At 43.9% G+C, this 26,026-nt stretch overlaps 1 protein-coding gene across 3 annotated transcripts in view; it reads right to left on the bottom strand.

Annotated features, from left to right (window-relative positions):
• Positions 1-26,026, bottom strand: part of ITGAE (integrin subunit alpha E) — a 170,972-nt gene that overhangs the window by 87,392 nt on the left and 57,554 nt on the right. For all 3 annotated transcript variants that reach the window (XR_011026492.1, XM_068270361.1, XM_068270362.1), the window contains exons 13-19: positions 21,182-21,324; positions 18,006-18,146; positions 14,272-14,487; positions 9,164-9,294; positions 5,049-5,173; positions 2,342-2,490; positions 1,205-1,333 (exon numbers count right to left, since the gene is read on the bottom strand). Coding sequence is in view for 2 of the 3 variants with exons in the window: in XM_068270361.1 (XP_068126462.1) it covers positions 1,205-1,333; positions 2,342-2,490; positions 5,049-5,173; positions 9,164-9,294; positions 14,272-14,487; positions 18,006-18,146; positions 21,182-21,324 (1,034 nt within the window). In the remaining variant the exon portion in view is untranslated. The remainder of the gene's footprint in view (positions 1-1,204; positions 1,334-2,341; positions 2,491-5,048; positions 5,174-9,163; positions 9,295-14,271; positions 14,488-18,005; positions 18,147-21,181; positions 21,325-26,026) is intronic.

The following is a 26,026-nucleotide window of genomic DNA, read 5'->3' as shown; positions in this document are numbered from 1 at the left end:
TATTTTCCCAGTTGCGGTTATTAGTAGCCGCTATTTTTTGAGCACCCTGCTATAGCCATTAATCTAAGCTTTTCAAATGGCACCTATAGCATCCCTTAAATTTCCACAGCACCTCTGGCGCCACAAATTGCTGCTTTGCCCAGGAGGGCGTCCAATTTTCTAATGTTCCCTCTGTTTCGGTTCCCAGCATTGCACGGCCTGCTATAGCAAGCCCCAGTTGTGCGTCTGCTTTCCGGTGCCTTTTCTGTGTGTGACTGAAGGTGTATCTTGATTGGCTGTATCTAAGGCTGAAAACACAATAATTAATCTATGCAGGCCTGGATTTACGTCACAGGAACATATAGGCACAGATGTCTTGGCACCCTACATTCCGCCCTCCATGAGCCTACAAACCCCCAAACTGCACCACAAGTGTGCTGGCTGGCCCAGCTGTCACTTCTCCCTTATTTCCCTTGCACGTCATAGGTAGCTACAGGTGCCCCTTAGTATTAGGTAGTCAGAGGTAACCTACTACCAATAACTGAATCTGAGAGAGCCTAAGTGCTTTGAGTCCTATTGGAGAAAAGCGCTATATTAATGTTATTGTATGTTGCATAGGGAAGGAGGGAGGAAGGCACTTGAGGAGCAGAGTGAGCCGCCTTTTTATTATCAGGTACCTGCAGGCACGTGCCTACAGTGCCTTATGGTAAATCCGCCCTGGATCTATGCTTTCAGTGGGAGTCCTCTTCTCTCCTCCCATCCTTGTGGAACAGTATATGCCCGTGGGCATATCTGTATAAGCAGGGCCTGATTTTTGTAAAGGCCACAAAGGCCTGGGCCTTGGGCGGCAGCAGCAAGAGGGGACACCTGGAAATGAAATAGGCTACAAATGGGGAGAGACTGATGTCCAAAGGAGCTGTACAAGGAAGAGAAGCGCTGGCGCAGCATATGGATGTTACACATGGAAGAGGGGGCTACAGGGGGGGGGGGGGGGTACTGCTGCACTTGGTGGGGAGGCCCAACATATTTGGCCTAGGGGCAGAAAATGCATAAATCCAGACTTGTGTGCAAGTGGTCACTAACTAGATCAAGCGGTACACAGCCCAACTATTACCCAATATATGCAAGCAGCTTTACAGTGAGATGAGATCATCCACCGAATATAACCACTTCACAGCCTCAAAGTTTCTTAGGTTACAAGAGGAAAATGGCTGTGAAACTTTACCTGTGAGAGAGTGTAATTTTTCTTATAAAAGTCCATTATGGGTGATGGGAGGTCCCTCTTTTGATCAGTGGATGTCAGTGTATAAGAAACATTGATAATAATATCACTGAAGCAGTCATAAATACAGGGCTGTAAAGAGAACAGAAAAATGAAACACAAAATGTAACTACAGATGCTACCTCAGTAATACTATGTCTGTTTAGTAACATTATGCATCTTTGATGTGCGTTCAGGGCAGCCCTCCAGAAGTTAGTGATGATGTAATCTTTTATACAAAGCAGCATGTTCACAAAACTGCACACGGCAATTTTACTGGTACTTCTAAATATGGCAATCTTACCGTTACTTGCCGTATGCCAGCCACATAGTGCGTCTTAAGCAAATAGCGCAATTTGCATTACCTAGAACCTAGGTTCCCAACATGTGGTATGCGTACCCCAGGGGCTACTTCTGATGGTTCCAGGGGGTACTCAGGCTTGATATACATAACCAAGAAAAACAAATTTAGAGTTTTAGAATTTATGAATCTTATTTAAACAAAGCCAAATTAGTATTTGAGAAACACTGACCTAGATAACACCCATTATGCAAGTGGCATGGAGTGTACTAGCAGTGTGCGCCATACCTAGGTAATGCGGGTTGTGCCTTTTGTGCAATGATCTCTACATATCAATTTTGTAAATGAACAAACATAATTTTTCTAATAACAGTGGACTATGTTTTTTTTATGCCTAAATCAACATTAATAATATGTATGAAAATATAGTATACACCAACAAAATGCTGCACTATGATAATCAGTAGTTAATCTGCATAATAATCTGCTGAGGTAGGAATTTGGTACAAAGGGCATGATTCACAAAACCGTGGTGACGCATAGCACGACCGCGGTATGCGTTTAGCGCGCAATGTGATACGCGTGAGGGTTTGCGCGTAAAGATTTACGTGCCCACGTTAACGTGGCAAAGTGTGCGCATTAACGTGCGACAATCTTTGTTAGAGCGCGCACATAATACTTTACGCGTGCAAACCTTCACAAGCATTACATTGCACGCTAAACGCATAGTACGCTCGTGCTTTGCGTTACAACGGTCTTGCGAATCAAGCCCACAGTGTGAGAGTTTTAGAAGAGTTTACCAAGACATTCAGCACAATGGGTTTTGTGCAGTTGACATTCAAGAGGTAAAGCATTCCGTTCCTGGAGGCTTCGTCGTGGAACGCTATCCTTTTCGCCTCCATGTAGGCATCAAGGTCCAGATTATAATTCAGATTTGTTTTTTTAAATTCTGGAAATGGAGCAGAGGTAGCACCGATTAGGCAAGTTTCATTTCGATGCGAAATTCTCTTCCTGCATTTTACTAGTCTGGAGAATTGGAGAAAGGTAATTATTTGGCCACCCTGGGTTTCTTATGGTTGTCTTTGTCATTAATCTGTGTTCTAATAAAAACATTCTTACTGTCTCTTGTTTATCTATAATACAGTATATGAGAAGAAAGTGAACATATACATATACATACACACACACATATATGTATATACAGTGCTGCCCATAATTATTCATACCCCTGGCAAATTTTGACTTAAAGTTACTTTTATTCAACCATCAAGTCATTTTTTGACGGGTAATGACATAGATGTCTCTCAAGAGATAATAAGATGTTGTACAAGAGGCATTATTGTGGGAAAAAAAACATTTCTCAGCTTTTATTTATATTTGAGCAAAAAGTGTCCAGTCCAAAATTATTCATACCCTTCACAAACTGTCACAGTCTGTGGGAAAATCCAAAGTTCTATACCATTCCAAATAGTCCAAGTTGTTCTAAAGTATCCTAATTACCCAGATTAATTGGGAACAGCGGTTTTAATCAACTCAACAGGTAAACAACAGCAGCTCTCTGCAGTTGGTTTATGGACAGTCATGGCTAAGAAAAAACAGCTCAGTGAGGACCTGCGGCTGCGCATTGTGCCTGCTCACAAGTCAGGAAAGGGCTACAAGGCCATTTCTAAATGTTTTCAAGTTCCAGTGGCTACAGTGCAAACTTTTATTAAAAATACAAGATGTTCCGCACTGTGGAAAATCTCAGAGGATGTAGTCGGAAGCCAAAAGTGACACCTGTGCTGGCCAAGAGGATAGTGAGAGAGGTGAAAAAGAATCCAAGGATCACCACTAAGGCCGTCCTCGTGAATCTGGGCTTTGCTGGTGGCAATATCTCAAGGCAGACAATCCAACAGACACTGCACACTGCTGGATTTCACGCATACAGACCAAGGAGGACGCCACGTCTTCAGATAAGGCACACAAAAGCTTGCTTCGCCTTTGCAAATGCTCATCTGGACAAACAAGAAGACTTCTGGTCTTCTGTGTTATGGTCAAATGAAAAAAACCTTGAATTGTTTGGTCACAATGATGTTTCCTTCATTTGGCATAAAAAAAAATAAAAAATCCTTCAACCCAAAGAACACCATCCCCACTGTCAAACATGGTGGTGGGAACCTAATGCTTTAAGGGGGGGGGGGGGGGGTTCAGCCAATGGACCAGGGAACCTAATCACAGTAACCGGCACCATGAAAAAAAAGCAATACATGAGGATTCTCAACGACAGCATCAGGCAGTCTGTGCAGAGAAACTTGGCCTTGGGCACCAGTGGACATTTGCTGTGTGTTTTGGGTCATTGTCCTGCTGAAAAGCGGTAAAGAAATGGTTAGCAGAAATCAACATTAGCATTTTGGAGTAGCCCAACCAGCGTTCTGACTTGAACCCAATTAAGAATCTATGGAGGCAGCTAAAGATCAAGCTGATGGCAAGAAGACACTCCAGCCTGAAAGATTTGGAGCCCATTGCTATAGATGAATGGGCAAAAATACCTGTGGAGACATTCAAAAAAGCTGGTCTGCAATTATAGGAAGCGTTTGATTGCTATGATAGCTGAAAAAGGCTTTTCTGTTGATTATTGAGAAGGGTATGAATAATTTTGGACTGGACACTTTTTGCTCAAATGTAAATAAAAGCTGAGAAATATTTTTTTTCCCCACAATAATGCCTCTTGTACATCGCCTTATGAACTTTAAGTCAAAATTTGCCAGGGATATGAATAATTATGGGCAGCACTGTATATACACACACACACACATATATATATACTGTACTTACGGTGCACCCGGAAAGTATTCATGTTACAGCCTTATTCCTTGTAAAAAGGGAATATCAGCTACTGGGTGTATTGAAGTTGATTCCTTGATTAAAGTTCCCCTTTTAAGGTGAAAAATAAGTCAACTTTGTGAATCAAGGCCAATAGCACTTGATCAATGACTGAGTCGTCTTCAGAGTCTAATGAAAAGAATTACATTTTATAACAGGCACAGACTAACCAGCAAGCTCATGGTGAACCAGAACTCATTGGAGTGTGTGAGGGGCTACAATGGTCCTAAGAGCCTCCTTACTAAAATACTAAGGAAAACAAGAGTTTGCTTTCTTAAAACAGAAAGAATTTGCGATAATTCAGGTTGGAGTGAGTTTGAGATGTCTCCCAGTGCATCACTGCTGAATATATGCAAATTAACTATTGTTGCCCTTAGAAGCAAATTAACCAGTGTTGCCCTTAAACCATTATTTAGCTTCTAAGGGCAACAATGGTTAATTTGCATATATTCAGCAGACATCTCAAGCTCACTCCAACCTGAATTATCGCAAATTCTTTCTGTTTTAAGAAAGCAAACTCTTGTTTTATAACAGGGTATTTAATTTCAACCTAGCCACACTGAAATGCTGTAAGGACCATTTGTCTTGATCTGTGCTTGGAGATTAAAGTTAATAAAGCAAATGCAGAGAATTACTGTGTGTTACCTTGGCTATTGAAAGGCTCTATATGAAAGCACAGCGATGCCTCTACAGTTGTATCTTTGTAGACAAGAGGAATTTGTTCAGGTGTAAATTGCATATAAGCTTTTACTTCCACTACCGGTCGAGACCTGTATGGAGGAAAAATAAAATCATTCTTAAATAAGAACCAATAAGCATTTTCATCTGCCACAAGACTTGAATGTTCATGCATTTTACGGCCTCGTTCACACTAGGCAGTGCAGATGGCTGTGCGCTCAGAATGCAACGCACACGATCGCATGCCATCTATGTTGCAGTGCATTGCACTGCTGATCCCATTCATTACAGTGAGTAGGATTAGCACTTTGCCAAAAATGTGTGCAGCAGTACAATTGTGCATCGCACTGCTGCATATAGTCTGAACAACAGAATTGCTGTCTTTGCATTTCTGACACTTTTCACACGCTGTACATACTGCTGTAATGGATCTGGATAGGATGGCTATATGGGCACATACATGGCAGATGAAATTCAATGTTGAAAAATGTAAAGTCATGCATTTTGGTCGTACCACTGGTCTAGCACCATACAAAATAAATGGGATACAGTTGGGGGCATCAAACTTGGAGAAGGACTTAGGAGTACTCATCAACAACAAGTTAAATAATCGTACTCAATGCCAAGCCGCTGCAGCTAAAGCTAACAAAATTTTGGGATGCATTAAAAGGGAAATAAAAACTCGAGATGCTGGCATAATATTGCCCCTGTTTAACTCTCTAGTAAGGCCACATCTGGAATATGGAATTCAGTTCTGGGCACCACATTACAAAAAAGATATTGCAGTTTTAGAGCAGGTGCAAAGACAAGCAACAAAATTGATGCGTGGGATGGAAGGTCTCACTTACCAAGAAAGGTTAGATAAACTGGATTTATTAAGTCTAGAGAAAAGACGCCTTAGAGGAGATCTAATTAACATGTATAAATACACCTGAGGGTAATATAATAGCTTGGAGGATGAGCTTTTTGTCCCTAGGCCTGCTCAAAGGACTAGATGACATGATCTGCGCATGGAGGAAAAACGTTTTAGCCATTTATTTAGGAAAGGGTTCTTTACAGTAAGAGTGATTAAGATGTGGAATGCATTGCTGCAGGAAGTCGTTATGGAAAACTCTATACCTGCATTTAAAGGGGGCTTAGATGCTTTCCTTGCATTGAAAGACATCCATGGCTACAATTACTAGGTAATGCCTAATGATGTTGATCCAGGGATTTTATCTGATTGCCATCTGGAGTCGGGAAGGAATTTTTCCCTTTTGGGGCTAATTGGACCATGCCTTGTAAGGGTTTTTTCACCTTCCTCTGGATCAACAGGGATATGTGAGGGAGCAGGCTGGAGCTGTACTTTGTACTGGTTGAACTCGATGGACAAATGTCTTTTTTCAAACAAAATAACTGTGTAACTATGTATGGCAATGCCTATAGGGCTTGATTCACTAAACTGTGATAACTCAAATATCACACCTTATCAAAGATATCACACCTCATCATAGTTGACACGCCTTATCAGAGTAGCATAGCGAGCGCTACGAACCTGCAGGGTCTCAGGGCAGGACAAATTCCATTGCCAATTAGCAGGCATAAGTTCTTAGCGCACGCGATGCTACTCTGATAAGGCGTGTTAACTTTGATAAGGTGTGATATCTTTGATAAGGTGTGATATTTGAGTTATCAAGATTTAGTGAATCAAGCACATAATGTGAACGAGGCCTTAGCTTTTGTTACACGCAGTCCTAACAATTCTATATTAAATGTATATAAAGATTAAAACAAGACTCCGTTTGAACAACTCTAATTTAAAAAAAAAACCAAAAAGCTTTATAAACTGATAGTCATTATACCTAATTTCTCTATAGCATTAATCACATTCTTGGGGCTTATTCACAAAAATATGGTGAAATTGCAGTGTGTAATGCGCACTATACTTTCAGCATTTGCATTGTGCACGTAAAGTGGGTTGCACTATTTGTGCAGTGCATGCTAAGTAACTTGCATAAATCCAGGTAAAATTGCAGTGCACTACCATGGTTCTGTGAATATGACCCTATGTATGTTATGTGTTCATCAGAGTAACATTTCCTAAACTTATCCTAAGGCTAACATGTAAGTTTTGTTTCTCTCCATGGGAGTTTCACAGAATTGCACTCAATGAATAGTATTTATTAGTCACCATATAAAAAAAGTAGACAGAAATCCAACATGTTTCAGGCCTTCGGCACTTACAACTGAAATCCATCCAGGTACCTAAACCGCACTGGGGGATTGGGAGTCGTTAGAAGAATCCTGATAAAGACGTAAATCAGGATTCTTCTGATGACTTTTTTTTCTTTTGCAATAGCTGACTACTCAATGTCATAATGAATTCCTCCAGAACCAAAAAAAGAAGGCACTGCCATAGCCACAAATTACATTGGGGTAGATTCAACAACCAGGTTTGAACTGTGCCATGCTCTGTTTAGCACATGGCAGTATTACCCTTATTTCTGGCCTGATCATGCGTAATGCTTTTACTACGGGCTGCGGGACGCGCATAGCGAGACCGTTAATATGGTAAAGCTTGTTAGTAACTCATGCACCTTGTATAACTGAAGGATTTGTTGCGAATGCATCACTCCCCCCACATACACAATCTTAGATCAATAGTATCTAATAACTTGGTCACCCCAGAGTCCGCCTCAAAACCTTTGGAGACAAGCCTTCTGTCATGCTGCCCCTACACTTTGTAACTTCCACACCCAATCAGGACATCTCCATCCTTGGAAGCATTTAAAGGGGCAGTATGGTGGAAAAATTTAAAATTTTAAATATGTGCAAACATATACAAATAAGAAGTACATTTCTCCAGAGTAAAATGAGCCATAAATTATGTTTCTCCTTTGTTGCTGTCACTTACAGTAGGTAGTAGAAATCTGACAGAAGCGACAGGTTTTGGACTAGTTCATTACTTCATAGGGAATTCTCAGGGATTTATTTATCTTCAAAAGCACTTAGTGAATGGCAGTTGCTCTGTCCAACTGCCAAAAAAATGTGTAGTGAGCAGGGAAGCTGGCCAACATCATTGTTTAAATTCTTTTTAGGGAATATCTTTATAAAGAATAAAAGCCTTGCTGCGAATCCCCTATAAGGAGATGGACTAGTCCAAAACCTGTCAATTCTGTCAGATTTCTACTACATACTGTAAGTGACAGCAACATAGGAGAAAAGTAATTTATGGCTCATTTTACAATTTTTCGCCATAGTGCCACTTTAAGTCTAAACTGGAAAGCCACTTGTTTAGTCTGACATTTATGAACACCTGACTATTCACCCTGCAACTATTTATTGATCTGAGACATAACTATGCACGTTGAGTCCTATGGAAGAAAAGCGCTTTTCAAATGTAAGGGTTCATTGACACTATGTGCAGCGCTGTCAGTTTTAACCTCAACGCACATAGTGTACGATCTACATGGCAACATGAATGTCCATAGACTTTCATGTTACCATTCACATTACAGGTGTGCGTTCCCATGTGTTACGATGCAATACGATGTTATGCTTCTGGGAACATCTAATCGCACAACGCGCACATTCTCCTGATGGGTTGGCTGCCAACGTCTGCGCTCCTAGCGCACCACAACGTGTATTCTGTGCGTTGGCCGCACGATGGCAACGCATACACAAAGGCGCCAGGCGTTACTCTGACATTACGTTGCTGTGTGCTCCTACTTTATACTGCCTGATGAAGCGGGTGTAGACCTGCGAAACGCGTTGTACTAAACCCTCTGGAGTATACTATTAAAAAAATTTCTATGTTGAATTGCACAGCTTTCCTGTGTCTGCTTAGGGAGGTAAGTCCACCACTGCCTCCAAAGCAATTTTCAAACATTTTAAACATTGTTTTTATTCTTTTGGCGCCTCTGTTCAGTCTATAACATACACAAAATCGCGTTCGTGTATGCTCTCTGCAGTGTGAATGAGCCCTTAGAGTAGTGTATTAACAATGGTGCAGATGACTAGAATGCCATGGCATAGTTTCGTTTAAATGAGAAAACCCTATTAAGCAAAGCTTTTAGTTTTCACTAACTTTTTTTTTTACTTACCGAAGTACAATAACGGTTCCTAAGGATCCGACTGCAATGTCTGGATATCCATCCTCAGTAAGATCCAGGCCGCCATCTACTGACTGCCCAAAGAATTGCAGCTTTTGCTTGAACTCAGCTGCTCTAATTCTCTGTAGACAACATGTAAAACACGTGATAATTTTATCTTACGTAAAACTGTATATGATATATATCTCTTATATCTTATATAAACACTGCATAAGACAACCCACACTCAATTTACTTGTTCTCCTAAGTTTTGTCCAATGAGATCATTTTTCATCTCTGCGATTCAGGCCAGTTTCAGGGCTAGATTGCCCCCAGGGCGGGCCCCCCTACCTGCGGCTGAGTCCCAGTGTGCCCGCTGGTCCCCCCTTCCCTCAGTGCGCCCCGAGTGGAGACCCGTCTCGCCTGCCCCTAGAAGTGAGGCTGCTGCATTTGAAAAAGTACCAAAAAGCTGGTGAAAAAGTACTGCCAAAATCATCTGAAGTATTTTCTTGCATGCTAGTGGCTTAAAGGGCAATTTATTGATGAGGTTTGAAAGAGGTTCCTATTCAAGTAACTTGTTCTCCTGAGTTTTCTCCTAAATTATATTCTGACACCTTGGCAAAAATGCCTTTAAACCACAAGCAGGTTCCAGAACACACTCACAATAATTTTGACAGTACTTTTTCACCCACTTTTTGATATTTTTTCAATTGCAAAGTGCTGAAAAGTTAAATTAAAGGGAAGGTGAAAAATTATAGGACACTCTGCATTTGGTCTCTGAAGAAGCCGTGCAGTGCCAGGAAATGGCTGGCAGGCTACTGGTGCTTGTACCCCCACTGTCTATGCTCTCATGTCTGCTGTGTGCTTTTAACAAGTGTGTTCAATAAAGCTTGAAATCGTTTGGACCGGTGCCCAGCATTTTACTTGGTGCGTTTGAAAAATGATATCCTGAGAGAAAACTCAGGAGAAAAAGTAAATTGATTAAGGGCCCATGGGGTTGATTCACTAAAGAAAGTTAATGTTAAAGTGGTCTGAAACTCAGCATTTCTTCTTTGCTCTAAAAAGATTTACAGCTTTAAACCTACTATCACAAAAAAATTGTAGCAAAACAGCATTCAAACAGTTAAAGGGACTCCGAGCAGTGCAGAAAATATGGAAAGATGCATATCATTTTAAAGCTCTCTTTCTCCTCTTTCCAATGATATATAAACCGCCGCCCTACGCCTTTTAGTTTTCGCTAGTTTCACGATTGAAATTGCCGCGGCCGCGATTTCGATCGCAAAAATAGAGAAAACTAAAATGTTTATGTGTCGTCAAAAAGAGAAGAAAGAGAGCTTTAAAATGATATCCATCTTGCCATAGTTACATTGTATTACACAGGGCGACTTTTTCTCAAAGTCAGCAGCTCCAAAGTTCAAAGTCTAAAAGGCGTAGGGCGGCGGTTTATATATCATTGGAAAGAGGAGAAAGAGAGCTTTAAAATGATATGCATCTTCCCATAGTTTCTGCACTGCTCGGAGTCCCTTTAAACACAGCACTTAGTTTTGCAGTGAAAAGTTCCTTCCGCTTGTCATCTGCATCCAAAGTACTTTGGGCCCTTGTGATTTGTAAACAGGCAATATTACTTGTGCACCAAAGCAAATATGATAACTGTCTGTATGGGTAATGAAAAGTAGGAAAATACATTTTAATTGAATGTTATGTCAGAGTTTTATTCCACTTTAACCTGTGTAGATAGTGCACATTAAGATTACTGGCATTTATGTAATGTATGTGGCGGCTTATGCAAATAGTGTAAGGCATTGTATACTTGCACCACTTACGTTGGATGTTACTCAAGCAGTGTTAGTGGTGCATGTATATAGCGCGTTAAGCAAGTTGCTAAGTAAATTGCAGAAATTCTTTTAATCTTAACATGCTCCATCTACAAACATCTACAAACGTTAAAGCAGGATTGTCAGCCACAAAATCAAATTCCGTTTAGCCACCGCTGTGTTTATTACAGGGCTGTGGAGTCAGTACAAAAATCATCCAACTCCGACTCCTCAGTTTATTGAAACCACCAATTCCGACTCCAGGTACTCAAATTTGCTCTGACTCCTCAATTCCTACTCAATAGACCTGGATTATTATGCAGCCTGACTCTGCATTGCAAGCATTCCAATATAATCATAAATGTTTCTGCTGTAATGAATCTTATCTCAATCAGCCTGGCTCTATTCTGGTACATTGCTGGGGAGAAGAAAGCTTGTTATGTCCCCTCTCACATTCCTGCTCCTTACTCATTGGCTGAGGGCTGTTCAGTGTGACAGGTTGAGGCTGAGAAGGGAATTACACCTCACTCCTCTGCAGAATCTGCTTAAATACGATCTATGCTGTGCTAACATGTGTTTACAAATTGAGCTAGATATGACAGTGCAGTTTCTAGGAGAAAAAAAGACTAAGGGAGGAAATGAGGATTGGCTTTAGTCAGAGGCAGTTAAGATGGAAAATGCCTGAAACAATTTTCTTTTTATTTACTATATAACATTCACTGAAATCAAAATGTGAACAGTACAATACATATGTTATATAAGTCGAATAACTATTTATCTATACATGTGCAGGTTTTTTTTCTAATTATATTATGGCTGTCCCTGCTATTTTAATATTAACGTTCTTTATTGAATCAACCCCATGGGGCCATATGCAATTCGCTTTTTCACCTGAGTTTTCCATGAAAACATAAAGATACAGAGACCGGGCACCGTCCTGTTACTGCATTTATTCACTGTCCGCAGCCAGATGACATGTAGTATTGAGTAATAAACATCAAACCTGTCAGCAGTCTTGCATCAAATATCGTGGATACATCCAGTGAGGCCTGCAGGGAGGTGTGGTGACCAGGGGGTGATGGATGTGCACAACAGCCGTTTCGCGCTCTGTAGCGCTTGCTCACGTGCGTATCCCATGCCGGGTGCCCAGCTTCTACCTCTCAATTTCACCTGAGTTTTCTCCTAGGAGATAATTTTTCATCTTCAAATTAAAATACCTTTCCAGCACTTTTCAACTAAAAAAGTAGGTGAAAAAGGACTAATAAAATTATTTTGAGCATTTTCTTGCTTTCTGATGGCTCAAAATGCATTTTATTGACAAATGTAAAAATATCACGTAGGAGAAAACTCATATGAAAAAGTTAATTGCATATGGGCCCAGGTGCCATATGCAATTCACTTTTTCACCTGACTTTTCTCCCAGGAGATAATTTTTCATCTCCGATTTAAAATAACTTTTCAGCACTTTTCAACTAAAAAAGTACCAAAAAGTAGGTGAAATAGTACTATCAAAATTATTTTGAGTATTTTCTTGGTTTCTGGTGGCATAACCTTCTGCCGACCGCGTCACGCCGATGGGCGTGGCCGCGGCGGCAGCCCCAGGACCGCCTAACGCCAATCGGCGTAAAGTCCTGGGGCTCTGTTTTGCAGGAGATCGCGCGCAGGCTGCGCGCGCATCTCCTGCTTGGGGGCAGAGCTCCGCCCCCTCTTTATTCTCCGAGCGGCGATTGCCACTCGGGAGACTGTTAGACGGCGATCACACCGTCTATTTACTCTGTGCAGCGCTGCGATCAGCAGCAGCGCTGCACTGGGGAAAGCCGTGTGACACGGCTGTCCCCCTGGGGGACAAGAGAGCGATCGGCTCTCATAGGCAGAAGCCTATGACAGCCGATCGCCATAATTGGCTGGCTGTGGGGAGGGAGGGAGGGATGATAATTAAAGAAACAGGGTTGTTGGTTTTTTTTAACACCAACATAAATATTGATTATAAAAAAAATAAACGGGGGGAGCGATCAGACCCCACCAACAGAGAGCTCTGTTGGTGGGGAGAAAAGGGGGGGGGGGGAATCACTTGTGTGCTGTGTTGTGCGGATCTGCAGCTTAGTCTTAAAGCTGCAGTGGCACATATTACTATAAATGGCCTGGTCACTAGGGGGGTTTAGCACTGCAGTCCTCAAGTGGTTAAAAGGCAATTTATTGACAAGTTTAAAATTATCACCTAGGAGAAAACTCAGGTGAAAAAGTGAATTACATATGGCCCCATGTGTCTTCAATTTAAGATCTGATTTTCTATATGTACATTAGACAGTACTGACATATTCCAATTCCATACCGATGCAATCCTAGCTTCAGAATCAGAATCAGTTTTATTTCAAATGTGGTTTTCACAGCAGATTAAGTTAAAAGAAGAGGCAACTAAAGTCTCCGATATCATCCTGGAAAGTTCTGTCTCTAGTTTATAGCATCCATGAAGTCATAATAATAAAAAAAAGATCACCAGATTCATCTTGATAAAGTAATCCTGAAGTCATGAAAAAGGTAGATACTTATCTCGATCATGGGAAACCTCTGGATAGTCCAGAGGCTTCCTGTATCTTCGTATCCCTTACCTTTCCAACGCTGGATCCCTCTGTGGCTTCAGAGTGCGAGCGTGGCTTGCGCACGTAGAAGTAGAAAGCAAGAGGATGTAGAATTAAGGTCCTCATGCACAGACATAGGTAAAAGTTGCTCACAAGCACCTAGGCTCCATTGGCCCTACGCCAACCGAATATGTTTAGAGGGACTCATGGGGCTTGATTTACTAAGAGGTGCTAACCTACTTAGCACGTCTAAAGTCTTAAGGTGCGCTAACCAGGGTGCTAAGTAGGTTAGCACCAGTTTTCTCAATCAGATTGTGCGCTAAGTACCGCACGCAAAGTTTTGCGCGTGCAAACTCCCATGCGCGCGCTAAGTCCCATAGGCTTTAGTGGGCACTTCGGGCGGAGCACCCTGCGCTCTGTGCAGTGCGCACGCAAAACTTTGCGCGCGGTACTTTGCGCACGATCACTACTTCTCACATTTCAACTGAGTTTAGACGTGCTAAGGGCCAGTGCTAAAGTTAGCACCGTTTTGTAAATCAAGCCCATGGTTGGAACATTATGGTGCAGCAGGATACAAGGAAGCCTGTGGACTTTCCTGAGGCTGCCGACTAACAAGGTAAGTATCTATCTTCGTTATTATTTCAGGATTACTTTATCAAGAAGAATCTGGTGACAGGAGTACTTTAAGCCTAACTGTCATCTAGAAATTACCTTCTTCTACACAGACCTGAGAAGGTGTCGGATAGATTCCATCAGCTTTGCTGTTGTAGATGTAAACACTTCCAAAGGACTCTGTATCTTCAAAACGGCCTTCAAGAGGAGCTCCTATGGCAATGTCTTGGTATCCATCTTGGTTGACATCACCGATCTTAGCTATGGAGTATCCAAACCTTGCATAAGGATAATAATGCTGATCCATTGTTTGAGCTAGTGTAAACTTGCCCTGTTCGGAGAAAGAATAGTTTTGGTTGTTGTTAAGAGTATATTCATCTAAAGTAGACGTGCTTATAAAGCTTTCCGGTAATACATTTCAAGAACCGTTCACAGGAGCCTATAGGCACAGACGTCCTGGTACCTTAGACTTCACCCACCACAAACCTACAAACCCCTGTCAAACCGCACAGCAAGTGTGCTGGCAGTCCCAGCTGTCACTTCTCCCTTACTTCCCTTGCTCGTCATAGGTAGCTTCAGTTGCCCCTTAGTATTAAGTAGCCAGAAGTTCCGTCACTATTAAAGGACTTCCGAGGCCAAATGTTCCCCCCAAAAATAAAAAAAGTTAGATATCTGTATAACTTTGGTGGACACGGAGGACGCCGTCCGCGCCCTCCGTGCCATTCCGCCGGGTCCCCGCCTCTCAATATCCCACGGCCAGGGCCGGGCTCTGCTGCCTGTATAAAGATGGCCGCTGGCGCTGGCCGCGGCTGCGCACTCCGCATAGCCGCTACTGCGGCTGCGCAGCTCTAGGGCCAACCCCCCGATCCACGCTACAGGAAACAGCCTGTAGACCAGGGTTTGAATCCTGGCTAGGGTCAGTACATCTCCGGTTAGAAGTCCTTGGGCAAGACCTAACACTGCAAGGCGGCCTCTTAAAAGTGCCATTAGTGGATGCAACTCTTGAGCACTTTGAGTTCAACAGGAAAAAAGCGCTATACAAATGATAGGATTAATCTTATTATTACCTAAAGAGATGGAAGCCTCAGGATCCTATTGAGGCTTCCCTCCCCGCAGTGTTGTCCCCCGTCACTGAGCGCGGCCCCCCAAAAGAATAGCAACAATGCATTGTTGCTTACCCTAACGGGGCCGCGCAGCTCTTCTTCCTGATGCGGTGCTTCACAATAGATTCAGCCCACCCATAAGCAGTCAGTAAGACAGAGCCACGGGCTCCGTGGTACAGTGCATGCGCAGACGGGCTCGCACGGTTCCTGCGCAACCCCGCATTGGGAAGAAGAGCTGTGTGGCCCCTCCATGGAAAGGGGCCACGCTCAACAATGGGGGGCTTTACAGCAGCGAGGGAAGCCTCAGTAGGATTCTGAGGCTTCCCTCTCTTAAGGTATGGATGCGATTTTGATCCCGAGCTTGGCTCTGGATCACCTGAAAACCTAACAGTATGCATCTGGTTACAAAAGAATCATTGTAATGCAGCATGGTGGCATATTGGTTAGCGCTCTCGCCTTGGATCGCTGGGTCCCCAGTTTGAATCCCAGCCAGGTCAACATCTGCAAGGAGTTTGTATGTTCTACCCGTGTCTGTGTGGGTTTCCTCCGGGCACTCCGGTTTCCTCCCACATCCCAAAAACATACAGATAAGTTAGTTGGCTTCCCCCTAAAATTGTCCCTAGATTACAATAAATACACGATACATACATAGGCATACGGCTATGGTAGGGATTAGATTGTGAGCTCCCCTGAGGGACAGTTAGTGACAAGACTGTATTCTCTGTACAGCGCTGCGGAAGATGTCAGCACTATATAAATACTAAATAATAATGCTATTCTGCACTGAGTATTTAGCAGGGAGCAGTAACAGAGTTCTGATTATTAGGTGATCTGCAGTATCACCTATAATGCAGATATATACCTGATTATAGGGTGATCTGCAGAATCACCAATAATACAAGTATACCAGCAGCTAATGAGATAGCAAAGTATAGTGCTTGGTGCAACAGTAGTACTGATAGGTTTAGCTAGACCTCACCAGAGGAGCTGGTGGGCACTAACAGTACAGAGCCCCTCACCAGAGACAAGGGCCCTCTGGTGAGAGTAGAGTGGTCAGACTAATTGAGTTGGCCACAGACAGACAAATACGGTACAAAATCAGAAGGCAAAGACAAGGTTTTAACAGGCAGAGTCACTATTTACAAAAAGAAGTATGCACACCAAATGTACCATTAAAGTTTAAAAGCGACCAAAACAATTATTGGGTGCTGAGTAAATAAACCGATCCACCAGCGTGGCCCTACACAATCCAGTTTAAATATAAATAACTTGCACACCATGCAAATAGTGGATGCAAAAAAGTATGTATTAAATACAAAAATGTCACAGTAGTTAGTAACAGCTGGTTACATAAGACACAACATCACAGAAAATGACAATTACAATGAAACTCTTATGGAGTCAATGTGCAGCATAAACAGGGCTATACATTTCATACAAAGAGCAGATATGTTGCAAACAGAACAACACTACAGCTAATCAGCACCCAGCATGGAAGCGGCATCAGCTATAAAGCTATAAAGCTATGAAAAAATGCAGTGTCAATACAAAGACTCCATAATGTGGATATACCCTTAACAGGCAGAGTCGGCAGCAAGATCAGATGAGCAGAAGTACAGAATCATTGAGAGTAAGAGTAGTCAGAACGAGCAAGAGTCATACACAGATAATAACAGTGTTCAGATTATAATTATAGCTATCAAACAATCCTATCACTGTGTGAAATCCCCGGTTTCCTCCCGGATCAAAGCACACCAGATCTATCTAAGGTCTGAGCGCTAACACGAAGTATTCGCAACAGCAGACAAGTTGCGAGTGATTCAGCAAGGCTTAAGAAGCAGAGGAGACCCTTTCGGCACGCCCACTCCCATCAACCAATGAGGAGCGGTGAGCATCTCCTCTGACGTCAGGCGACTGGCCGGTCAGCTGTCGCGCCTCCTCCCCGCATAAAGGTCCCGTCTGTGCGCGCGCGCACGCAACAATGCAACCCTATGTGCTGCTGACAAACCCGTCCTCGGCGTGCTAGACGCCCGAGGCCCGGATAGATCGCTAGGCAGGGAGATGGAGGCAGCTGCGCTGGTATCGCTGTTCACCGCAGCTGTCTCTTCCATGTTTGTTACAAAAGGTCAGGGCAAAGCTCTGTATATTAATTCTGTTGAATTTTTAGTATGTCTGATTGATTGCACTGGCTGGACAAAATTTAAAATCTTTTAGCAAATTAGGTGTATCACGTACAGGATGACTCATAAAACCACAGTAAATTTTTACCTGCATTCACGCAGTTGACATAGTGCACTTTGCGCAAATAGCGCAACCTGTGTTTCCTAGGTAACACACACTTTGCAAGTGTAACACTTATTACACAAGTAATGTAACTCACTGTATACTAACAAAGCGTGCATCATCTTGGTACTGTGATTAGTACAACGTCTACTACATTAGTTGTGTGAATACCAGTAAAATTGGTGCGCACTACTTGCACACAGCAATTCTACTAAAGTTTTGTGATTTGACCCCTTAGTTACAACCCGATCCCTTCCATAAGTCTACAGAACAGACACCCCCTACAACCTGATTCCAACATGGCGTGTGTCAGACTGCAGGAATTTATATTAGCTGTACTGAAAAGCAATTTCATGACAATATGTAAATTACACTGTGATTTTATATATCCAACAACAGCTCTTCCATAATATGTGAAGAATGTATTAGTACACATTGCACTATTCAGAAGTTGCATTTATACCTCCACACTGAGCTTATACACATAAACTCTCCCTTCTTCTCCTTTGATGTGGTAAAATGGCGCCCCCACCAGGAGGAAATCTACAAATCCATCTGATTTCACATCCAGAGCACAGAGCTGGTGGCCAAAGTATGATCCAAGCTGTTTTTAAGAAGGAAAATATATGGTTTGGTATATAGTATACAAAAAATATACAGATGTATAGATAGCAGTATTAAAAATAAGGAGGATACACGTAAAAATAGAAGCGTAAAAAAGAATAATAGAAATGATCTTTAATTTATTTTTTGAATGCAGTATTTTATTTGATTAAATACAACTTAAAGGGAACCTGAACCTAGAGTATATAGAGTCTGCCATTTTCTTTTAACTACTTGCCGACTGCGTCACACCGATAAGTGTGGCCACGGCAGCAGCCCCAGGACCGCCTAACGCCGATTGGCGTAAGGTCCTGCGGGCCTTTTATGCAGGAGATCGCACATCCCTGCTTGAGCTCCGCTGGCGATCGCCGATAGGAGACTGTTAGACGTCTATAAACATAGTACAGCGTGTGGCACGGCTGTCCCCCTGGGACACAGGAGAGCGATCGGCTCTCATAGGCTGAAGCCGTGATTGGCTGGCTGGGGGAGGAAGGTTTTTTTAAATAAATAAATAGTAACATTTATTAAAGAAAAAAAGAACATAAATATTTATAAAAAATAAATAAACACTCTCTGTTGGTGGGGAGAAAATGGGGGGTGAATCACTTGTGTGCTGAGTTGTGTGTCCCTGCAATGAGGCCTTAAAGCTGCAGTGGCCAATTTAGCAAAAAATGGCCTGGTCTTTACGCGGGATTTATCACTGCGATCCTCAAGTGGTTAAACAATACTATTTGCCTAGCAGCCCTGCTGGTCTATTTGGCTGCAGTAGTGTCTGAATCACACCAGAAACAAGCATGCAGCTTATTTTGTCAGTTCTGACAGTAATGTCAGAAACATCTGATCTGCTGCATGCTTGTTCAGGGTCTATGGCTTTAAGTATTAGAGGCAGAGGATCAGCAGGATGCCAGGCAACTGGTATTGTTTAAAAGGAAATAAATATAACAGCCTCCATACCCCTTTTGCTTCAGTTGTCCTTTAAACCTTTGTTATAAACAGGTAGAGGGTCAAAAAGTCCTCCTTTACATGGGTGGAGACCAATCTCTTTGAATCCCCTTTTTATTAAAAGTGGCACCCACATTACATTTTATGTTGTTCCAGGACCTTTACATGTGTGGGGGTAATTACCTCCACCTCCTGAGTACAAGGTAGGAATGACCTCCGTATCAATAACTGTAAACATGTGCAACCTGCAAAGTTGTAGGAGCCATGGTAGCCCCTTTATTTCAGATTGCCACCCGATATTATGGACCATGTGGGCTGGTATTGCTCAGGGTTTTGAGACAAATGTTTATGGGCTGCACATTCCTTGGCTTATACCAGTATGAGACAAGGGGCTAATGAGTTTTGAGGGGGGCACACTCATTTTTTGGTGTTATTTGCCGTAATTAGTGCACAAATAAGACATTTATAAATGTCCATTTTGGCTTAAAGGGGAACTGAAGTAAGAGGTATACGGAGGCTGCCATATTTATTTCCTTTTAATCAATACCAGTTGCCTTGCAGCCCTGCTGGTCTATTTCTCTGCAGTAGTATCTGAATAACACCAGAAACAAGCATGCAGCTAGTCTTCAAACAAACAAAAATATCCTCTTGATGAGGGGACTGTTAATAAAACTTAACTTTTAACCTCCTTGCCGGTTATCCCGAACTCAGTTCGGGGTAACCTGCGCAGGAGGATTGCTCAGGCCCCGCTGGGTCGATTTGCATAATTTTTTTTTGTTACAAGCAGCTAGCACTTTGCTAGCTGCTTGTAACTTCCGATCGCCGCCGCTCGCCGCCGATCCGCCGCAATCAACCGCGCCGAGCCGCTCCCCCCCGCCCCAGACCCCTGCGCTGCCTGGCCAATCAGTGCCAGGTAGCGTTAAGGGGGCGGATCGGGATTCCCCATGACGTCGGTGATGTCATCACGCCCCGTCGCTATGGCGACCGGGGAAGTCCTGCAGGAAATCCCGTTCTCAACGGGATTTCCTGCATACTCTGATCGCCGAAGGCGATCGGAGTGGGTGGGGGGATGCCGCCGCTCAGCGGCTATCATGTAGCGAGCCCTCGGCTCGCTACATGATTTAAAAAAGAACAAAACAAAAAAAAACCTCCTGCGCTGCCTCCTTGCCGGAGGAATTGAACCAGCAAGGAGGTTAAGAAAGATATATAAATCTTTATTAAAAGTTAAGTTTTATTAACAGTCCCCTCATCAAGAGGATATTTTTGTTTGTTTGGCTATAGTATATCAGATGCTGTGAAGGATGCAGCTAGTCTTGTCAGATCTGACTTTAAAGTCTGAAACACCTGATCTGCTGCATGCTTGTTCAGGGGCTATGGCTAATAGTATTAGAGGCAGAGGATCAGCAGGGCTTCCAGGCAACTGGTATTGCTTAAAAGGAAATAATCATGGCAGCCTCCATATACCTCTCTCTTCAGTTGTCCTTTAAAGTGGACCTGAACTCTTGCACAGGACAGAAGGAAAACATAGAAATGCACTCTGTATGTATTTAGAGAGTTTAGCCTGTGTAATTCCCCCTCATCTGTGACTAATCACAAGTGTAATTTGATCTCTCAACTGTGCCTTGGCAGCCCCAGCTAATTTGTAAACACAGGATGCTAACTTTGTTTCCATGAAAGCAGGAAGTAGACACACAGATTTATTGCACGATTTGTATCAGCTGTAACAAAGAAATGTTTGTATGTTATTATGCTGTTGCTTATCTTTTAGAGCAGAGAGGAAGTTCTAAATTCAGGTCCTCTTTAAGTGGTTACTGTTCCTTTTTTTTGAACATGTAAAACAAAAGTGACATCTCCAGTCATCCCACTGCCCTAGTTTGGCCAATGTTTTAGCCTGTGGTGTGTAAAAAAATAGTGCAGCTGTGTGCTCTGTTTCTCTATTCACTTCAATGGAGCCATAGGTGGCTGCAGCATCAACAGAGCATTGCTCCAAAAGTGTGATAGGTTCCAGTGTGTAATCGGCTCACCAGTCACGCCCGGTGTGTTATAAAGCAGACATGGATATTGTAATTGTAATAAGAGAGTGTGAAAATATACCTGTTCTCCTTTTAGGGTCTCGGAATAGTGATGGGAAGTAATATCTTCTTCAAAGACAAAAACTTTGCCCACGTTGGAATGCCGTGGCGCTCCAGCTATATACAGGAATGTGTGCTGTCCCTGTGCTGTGGTCACACTATATCCTGTAACATGCAATAACAAGTGAAAACCTGGGATTAAATGTATGCTTTACCAGTATAAGAACAATTCAGTTGCGGGACAATAAGATTATTCTTTGTTATTGTCACTCAATTCTCACGTTGTTTGGACTTTGGCTGGACCATACAGTATTTTTAAGAAGATGCAAAAAAAAAAACAACAGGGACATTTCATGATTATTTGTACGCAAACAGATCTTTTATAACTTCATTTTTTCCAAAACGTCTTGTTTATATGTGTTGCTCATCGATGGTAGAAGCAGTATTAGTTGCCAAGTTTATCATCAAAGCTGTAGCGATTAATTTATACTTAAAGGACAACTGAAGTGAGAAGATTATGGAGGCTGACATATTTATTTCCTTTTATACAATACTAGTCGCCTGGCAGCCCTGCTGGTCTATTTGGCTGCAGTAGTGTCTGAATCACACCAGAAACAAGAATGCAGCTAATCTTGTCAGATCTGACAATGGGCTTGATTCACGAAAGAGTGCCAACTGTTAGCACTGCCGTTTTCGCTCGAAAAATCGCATTTCACGCGCAATTAAATGTTTTTGCGCGCAAACACGAATTTTAGTGTGAAATCGTTATCGTTTTCATGCAAAAAATCGCATTTGCGCACGAAAACTATAACGATTTCGATCGAAAATTCGTGTTTGCGCGTGAAAACATTTAATTGCGCATGAAAATTCGCGATCGCACGCAAATGCAAAAATTCACGCGAAAACGGCCATGCTAACAGTTAGCACTCTTTTGTGAATCAAGCCCATTAATGTCAGCAACACCTGATCTGCTGCATGCTTGTTCAGGGTCTATGGCTAAAATTATTAGAGGCAGAGGATCAGCAGGACAGCCAGGCAACCGGTATTGCTTGAAAGGAAATAACTACGGCAGCCTCAATATTCTTTTTACTTCAGTTGTCCCTTAATCAAGCCCTTTCTCATCTCAGTCAGGACACATATTACCATTTTGTTCTTGAAAGTGTCCAGCTATTTTCTTACTGACAAGTGCAAGTGCAATGCAATTATATTGTGAGGGTTTGTTCACACTAGGGGAGTTTTCGGCCTTTTTTCAAGTTCAGGCGATTTTTAAAATTGCCCACAAAACACTTGTGCGATTAATCTCTATAAGAAGGTTCATATCAGTGCGGGTCGTGCGCTGTGCGTGCAGCAAAGCGGTGCCTGGACCATTTTTGGGGCGATTTTGCCTCAATGGAAGGTATAGGAAAAACGCAAGCGCTTGCAAAATCGCTCTGTGCAGCGATTGCGTTCACGTTTTTAAGAATAAACACATTGTATTTATTATTTTCCGGGTCCAAGAGTTCACTTCCTGACTTGCGTCAGAGAGTGAATTACAAAACCGCTCTGGAAAATCGCTTAGAAAAGCACTTTTACCATGTGCGCAGTGGAGCGCCGGGAGGGGGGAAAAAGCGCCCAAAAACACAAAACGCTTGCATTTGCGTTTTCGTTTTTAGGTGTGAATAGGGCCTAAAGATACAGTCACATTAGCAGTGTGGTTCAGCGGGTTACATCGGAATAGTGTGAGCAATGCTGTGCAGTACAGGACAATGTGTGGCTTTATAGTTGCAGTAATGCATACTTTTGTATGCTGTATGCATCAAATCCCACACATCAGGGCCGTGCAGAGGATCCTCAAGGGGGCGGTGCTCAAATTTGAAAAAGAGGCCCTAATCAATCAACAGTGCTAAATTGTTTATGCAACACCTCCTCTCCAGAAGCCGTATTAGGCCCCACCCCCACCCCCCTTTCCTTTATAGCAGCATCAGGCACACTTTGTGTCTCTTTCCAACCAAGTCTTTTGGCTCAGCCATGCTCAAATCAGCAGTGATAGGTGCCCACTCTTAAATTGGGAACAATGGAGCCTGTTGAAGGCACGGCTCACCTATCATTACTGGGACCTCTGTCCCTCTTGATCGGCACCCAAACTCCTTTTAGGCAAAGAAGTGATTTCTAAGCATTAGTAGGTGCAAAATTACAGTAAGTGCCTGCCAAGGTGCAGTGGGTGCCCAAAAGCAGTGGGTGGAAAGATGCAAAGGTCCAGTTTGTGTTAACTTGCAGCGGATGCTGAGGTACCAAAGTACAGTCTGTGTCAAGCTGCAGTGGGTATCAAGGTCCAGCTTGTATTGGGTATTTATTTGCAGTGGGTGCTAAGCAGTATTTGGTGCTGAATGCATAGCAGATGGTGATAAACAGTAGTCAGTGCCATGTAAGTACTAATTGGTACAGAGAGCCATGCGAGTGTTGAGTACAGGCCAAGAGTGGGTACTGGGTGCATATAGGTGCAGTGAGCAGGACATGAGTGAGCAGGCCCGTTTCTACAGGCGTGCGGACAGTGCCACAGCACGGGGCGCAGTGCAGCACTGAGGAGAAGGGGGCGCAGGCAGAAGGACGGGACTGACAGAGAGAGGGTGACGCTAGTTGAAGAGGTAGAAGAAGCAGCTCTGCGATCACCTCTCTGTCTCCACTGACTCCTCCTGGGCTTCCTGTTGCCATGGCTGCCAGCAACAAGTAATCACCACGTGGTGACACTGACTTCCTGCAGCGGCATTGCAGCAGCCATCAGGGCACTGAAGCAGTCAGCTTGCTGCTGATGTGTTCCTGGCTGAGTGTGGGGGACTGGGGAGGAGAAGTAACTGACAGGCAGCTGAGGGCTGAGGCTCTGCTGGGGTCCCAGGCCATTATGACAACAAGTAGCTGTCCCGATCTGGGACACTTAGGAGAGGTTTCCTGGCCGCCATAAGCCCCGCCCCCAATCGCGGAAGCCCCGCCCCCACATGGGACATGGATGTCATCCATGTCCCATGTGGGGGCGGGGCTTCCGCGATGATAGGGTGGCTGGCGAATGTGAGCCCTGCCATCCACATGCAGGAAAGGCCATCTGTAGCCCCTGGAAGCTGATTTAGGAGCAGTGCCTGGAAGGTGGAAGTGTACCTGTCCTGGAGGAAGCCTCATATCATCTCCAGAGGAAACCCCGCTCCCCTGGGGAGAGGTCACCCCAGCTTCCTGTACACTAAGGAGTGCTCGTCTGACAGGAGGAAGACCAGCCTGGAGGAAGCCTTGCCCCCTTAGGACAGTAGAGGAATGGACACCTGCAATCAGAATAGTAAGTATAAATCTACCTGCCCCCACTGTCTTCAACTACCTTTCCCCTCACCTCGCTAGCTCCGGTGACCTTCTTGCTCCACCCAGTAGCCCCAGTGACCTTTGTCCTGCCCCCACTAGCCCCAGTGACCTCCTCCCTCCCCCCACTAGCTCCAGTGACCTCCTCCCTCTTCCCCTTAAGCTCCATTGGCCTCCTGCCCCCTCCAGTAGCCCCAGTGACCTTCTGCCCCCCTACCCCCCCCCCTGCTGCAGTGACCTTCTCCCTCCCCCTGCTAGCCCAAGTGAACTTCTTCCTGCCCCTGCTAGCCCTAGTGACCTCATCCCTCCCCCCATTAGCTCCAGTGGCTTTTTGCCTACCCCCAGTGACCTCCTCTCCCCCCCCCCCCCAGTAGCTCCAGTGATCTCCTCTCTCCCCCACTATCTCCAGTGACCATCTGCCTCCCCCCTCTATCCCCAGTGACCTTCTCCCTCCTCCCACTAGCCCCAGTGACCTCCCCCCCTCCCCCAGTAGCCTCAGTGACCTTCTGCCACCTCCCAATAGCCCCATTGACCTCTTCGCTCCCCATCTAATCCCAGTGACCTTCTCCCTCCCCCCACTAGCTCCAGTGACCTCTCCCCACACTAGCTCAAGTGACCTTCTGTGTCCCCCACTATCCTAAGTGACCTTCTCCCTCCCTCCCCACACTAGCTCCAGTGACTTTCTTCCTCCCCCCCCCCCCCCCCCCCCACTAGCTTCATTGACCTCTGACGCTTTTCCTCCCGTTGTGGCCACTCTCAGTGGGAAGAGGGGGGACGCTCCTCTTTGCTCTGGTCTGAGTAGTACTCTAATGATAATGCCTAGTACACACCATGCAATTTCCTGTCAGATTGACAATTGAATCAATAAAAAATTGATCAGAACAATGATCAGAAATCAGATCGGACCTGTTAGAAATTATTGATTCAACAGTCAATCTGACGAGAAATTGCATGGTGTGTACCAGGCATTATCTGCTGTATAATCTTCTGTGTATGATCTATGGCTTTGAAGCTGGAAGTGAGTTAAGGTGGCTATACACTGGTCGATTTGCCATCAGATCGACCAACAGATAGATCCCTCTCTGATCGAATCTGATCAGAGAGGGATCGTATGGCTGCCTTTACTGTAAACAGATTGTGAATCGATTTCAGCACGAAACCGATAACAATCTGTGGAGCTGACGCTGCCCCCCCATACATAACCTGATCCGGCCAGCGCTAGTCCCCTGATCTCCGCTGTCTTCTCCGCGCTCGGCTCCAGCTTCACTGTACTTCCTGTCCGGGGGTAGTTTAAACAGTAGAGGGCGCTTTACTGTTTAAACTTCCTGCCGGGACAGGAAGAAGTGAAGCTGCAGCCCTGGAGCCCAGAGCGGAGAAGGAGCACGCGCCGGTGGAGCAGGTAATGTATTGCCGCTACCATTGGTCGTCGGACATTCGAACTCTGCTATCGACGCACTCCCGACCCGCCGGTGATCAAACGAAATCTTCCGCACGGACAGATCGACGGCAACGATTGGTTTTGAATGGAAATCGATCGTTTGGTCAGCAT

Source organism: Hyperolius riggenbachi, chromosome 2, assembly GCF_040937935.1.
Source record: "Hyperolius riggenbachi isolate aHypRig1 chromosome 2, aHypRig1.pri, whole genome shotgun sequence".
NCBI lineage: Eukaryota > Metazoa > Chordata > Amphibia > Anura > Hyperoliidae > Hyperolius > Hyperolius riggenbachi.
This window is presented reverse-complemented; position numbering and strand designations above follow the sequence as displayed.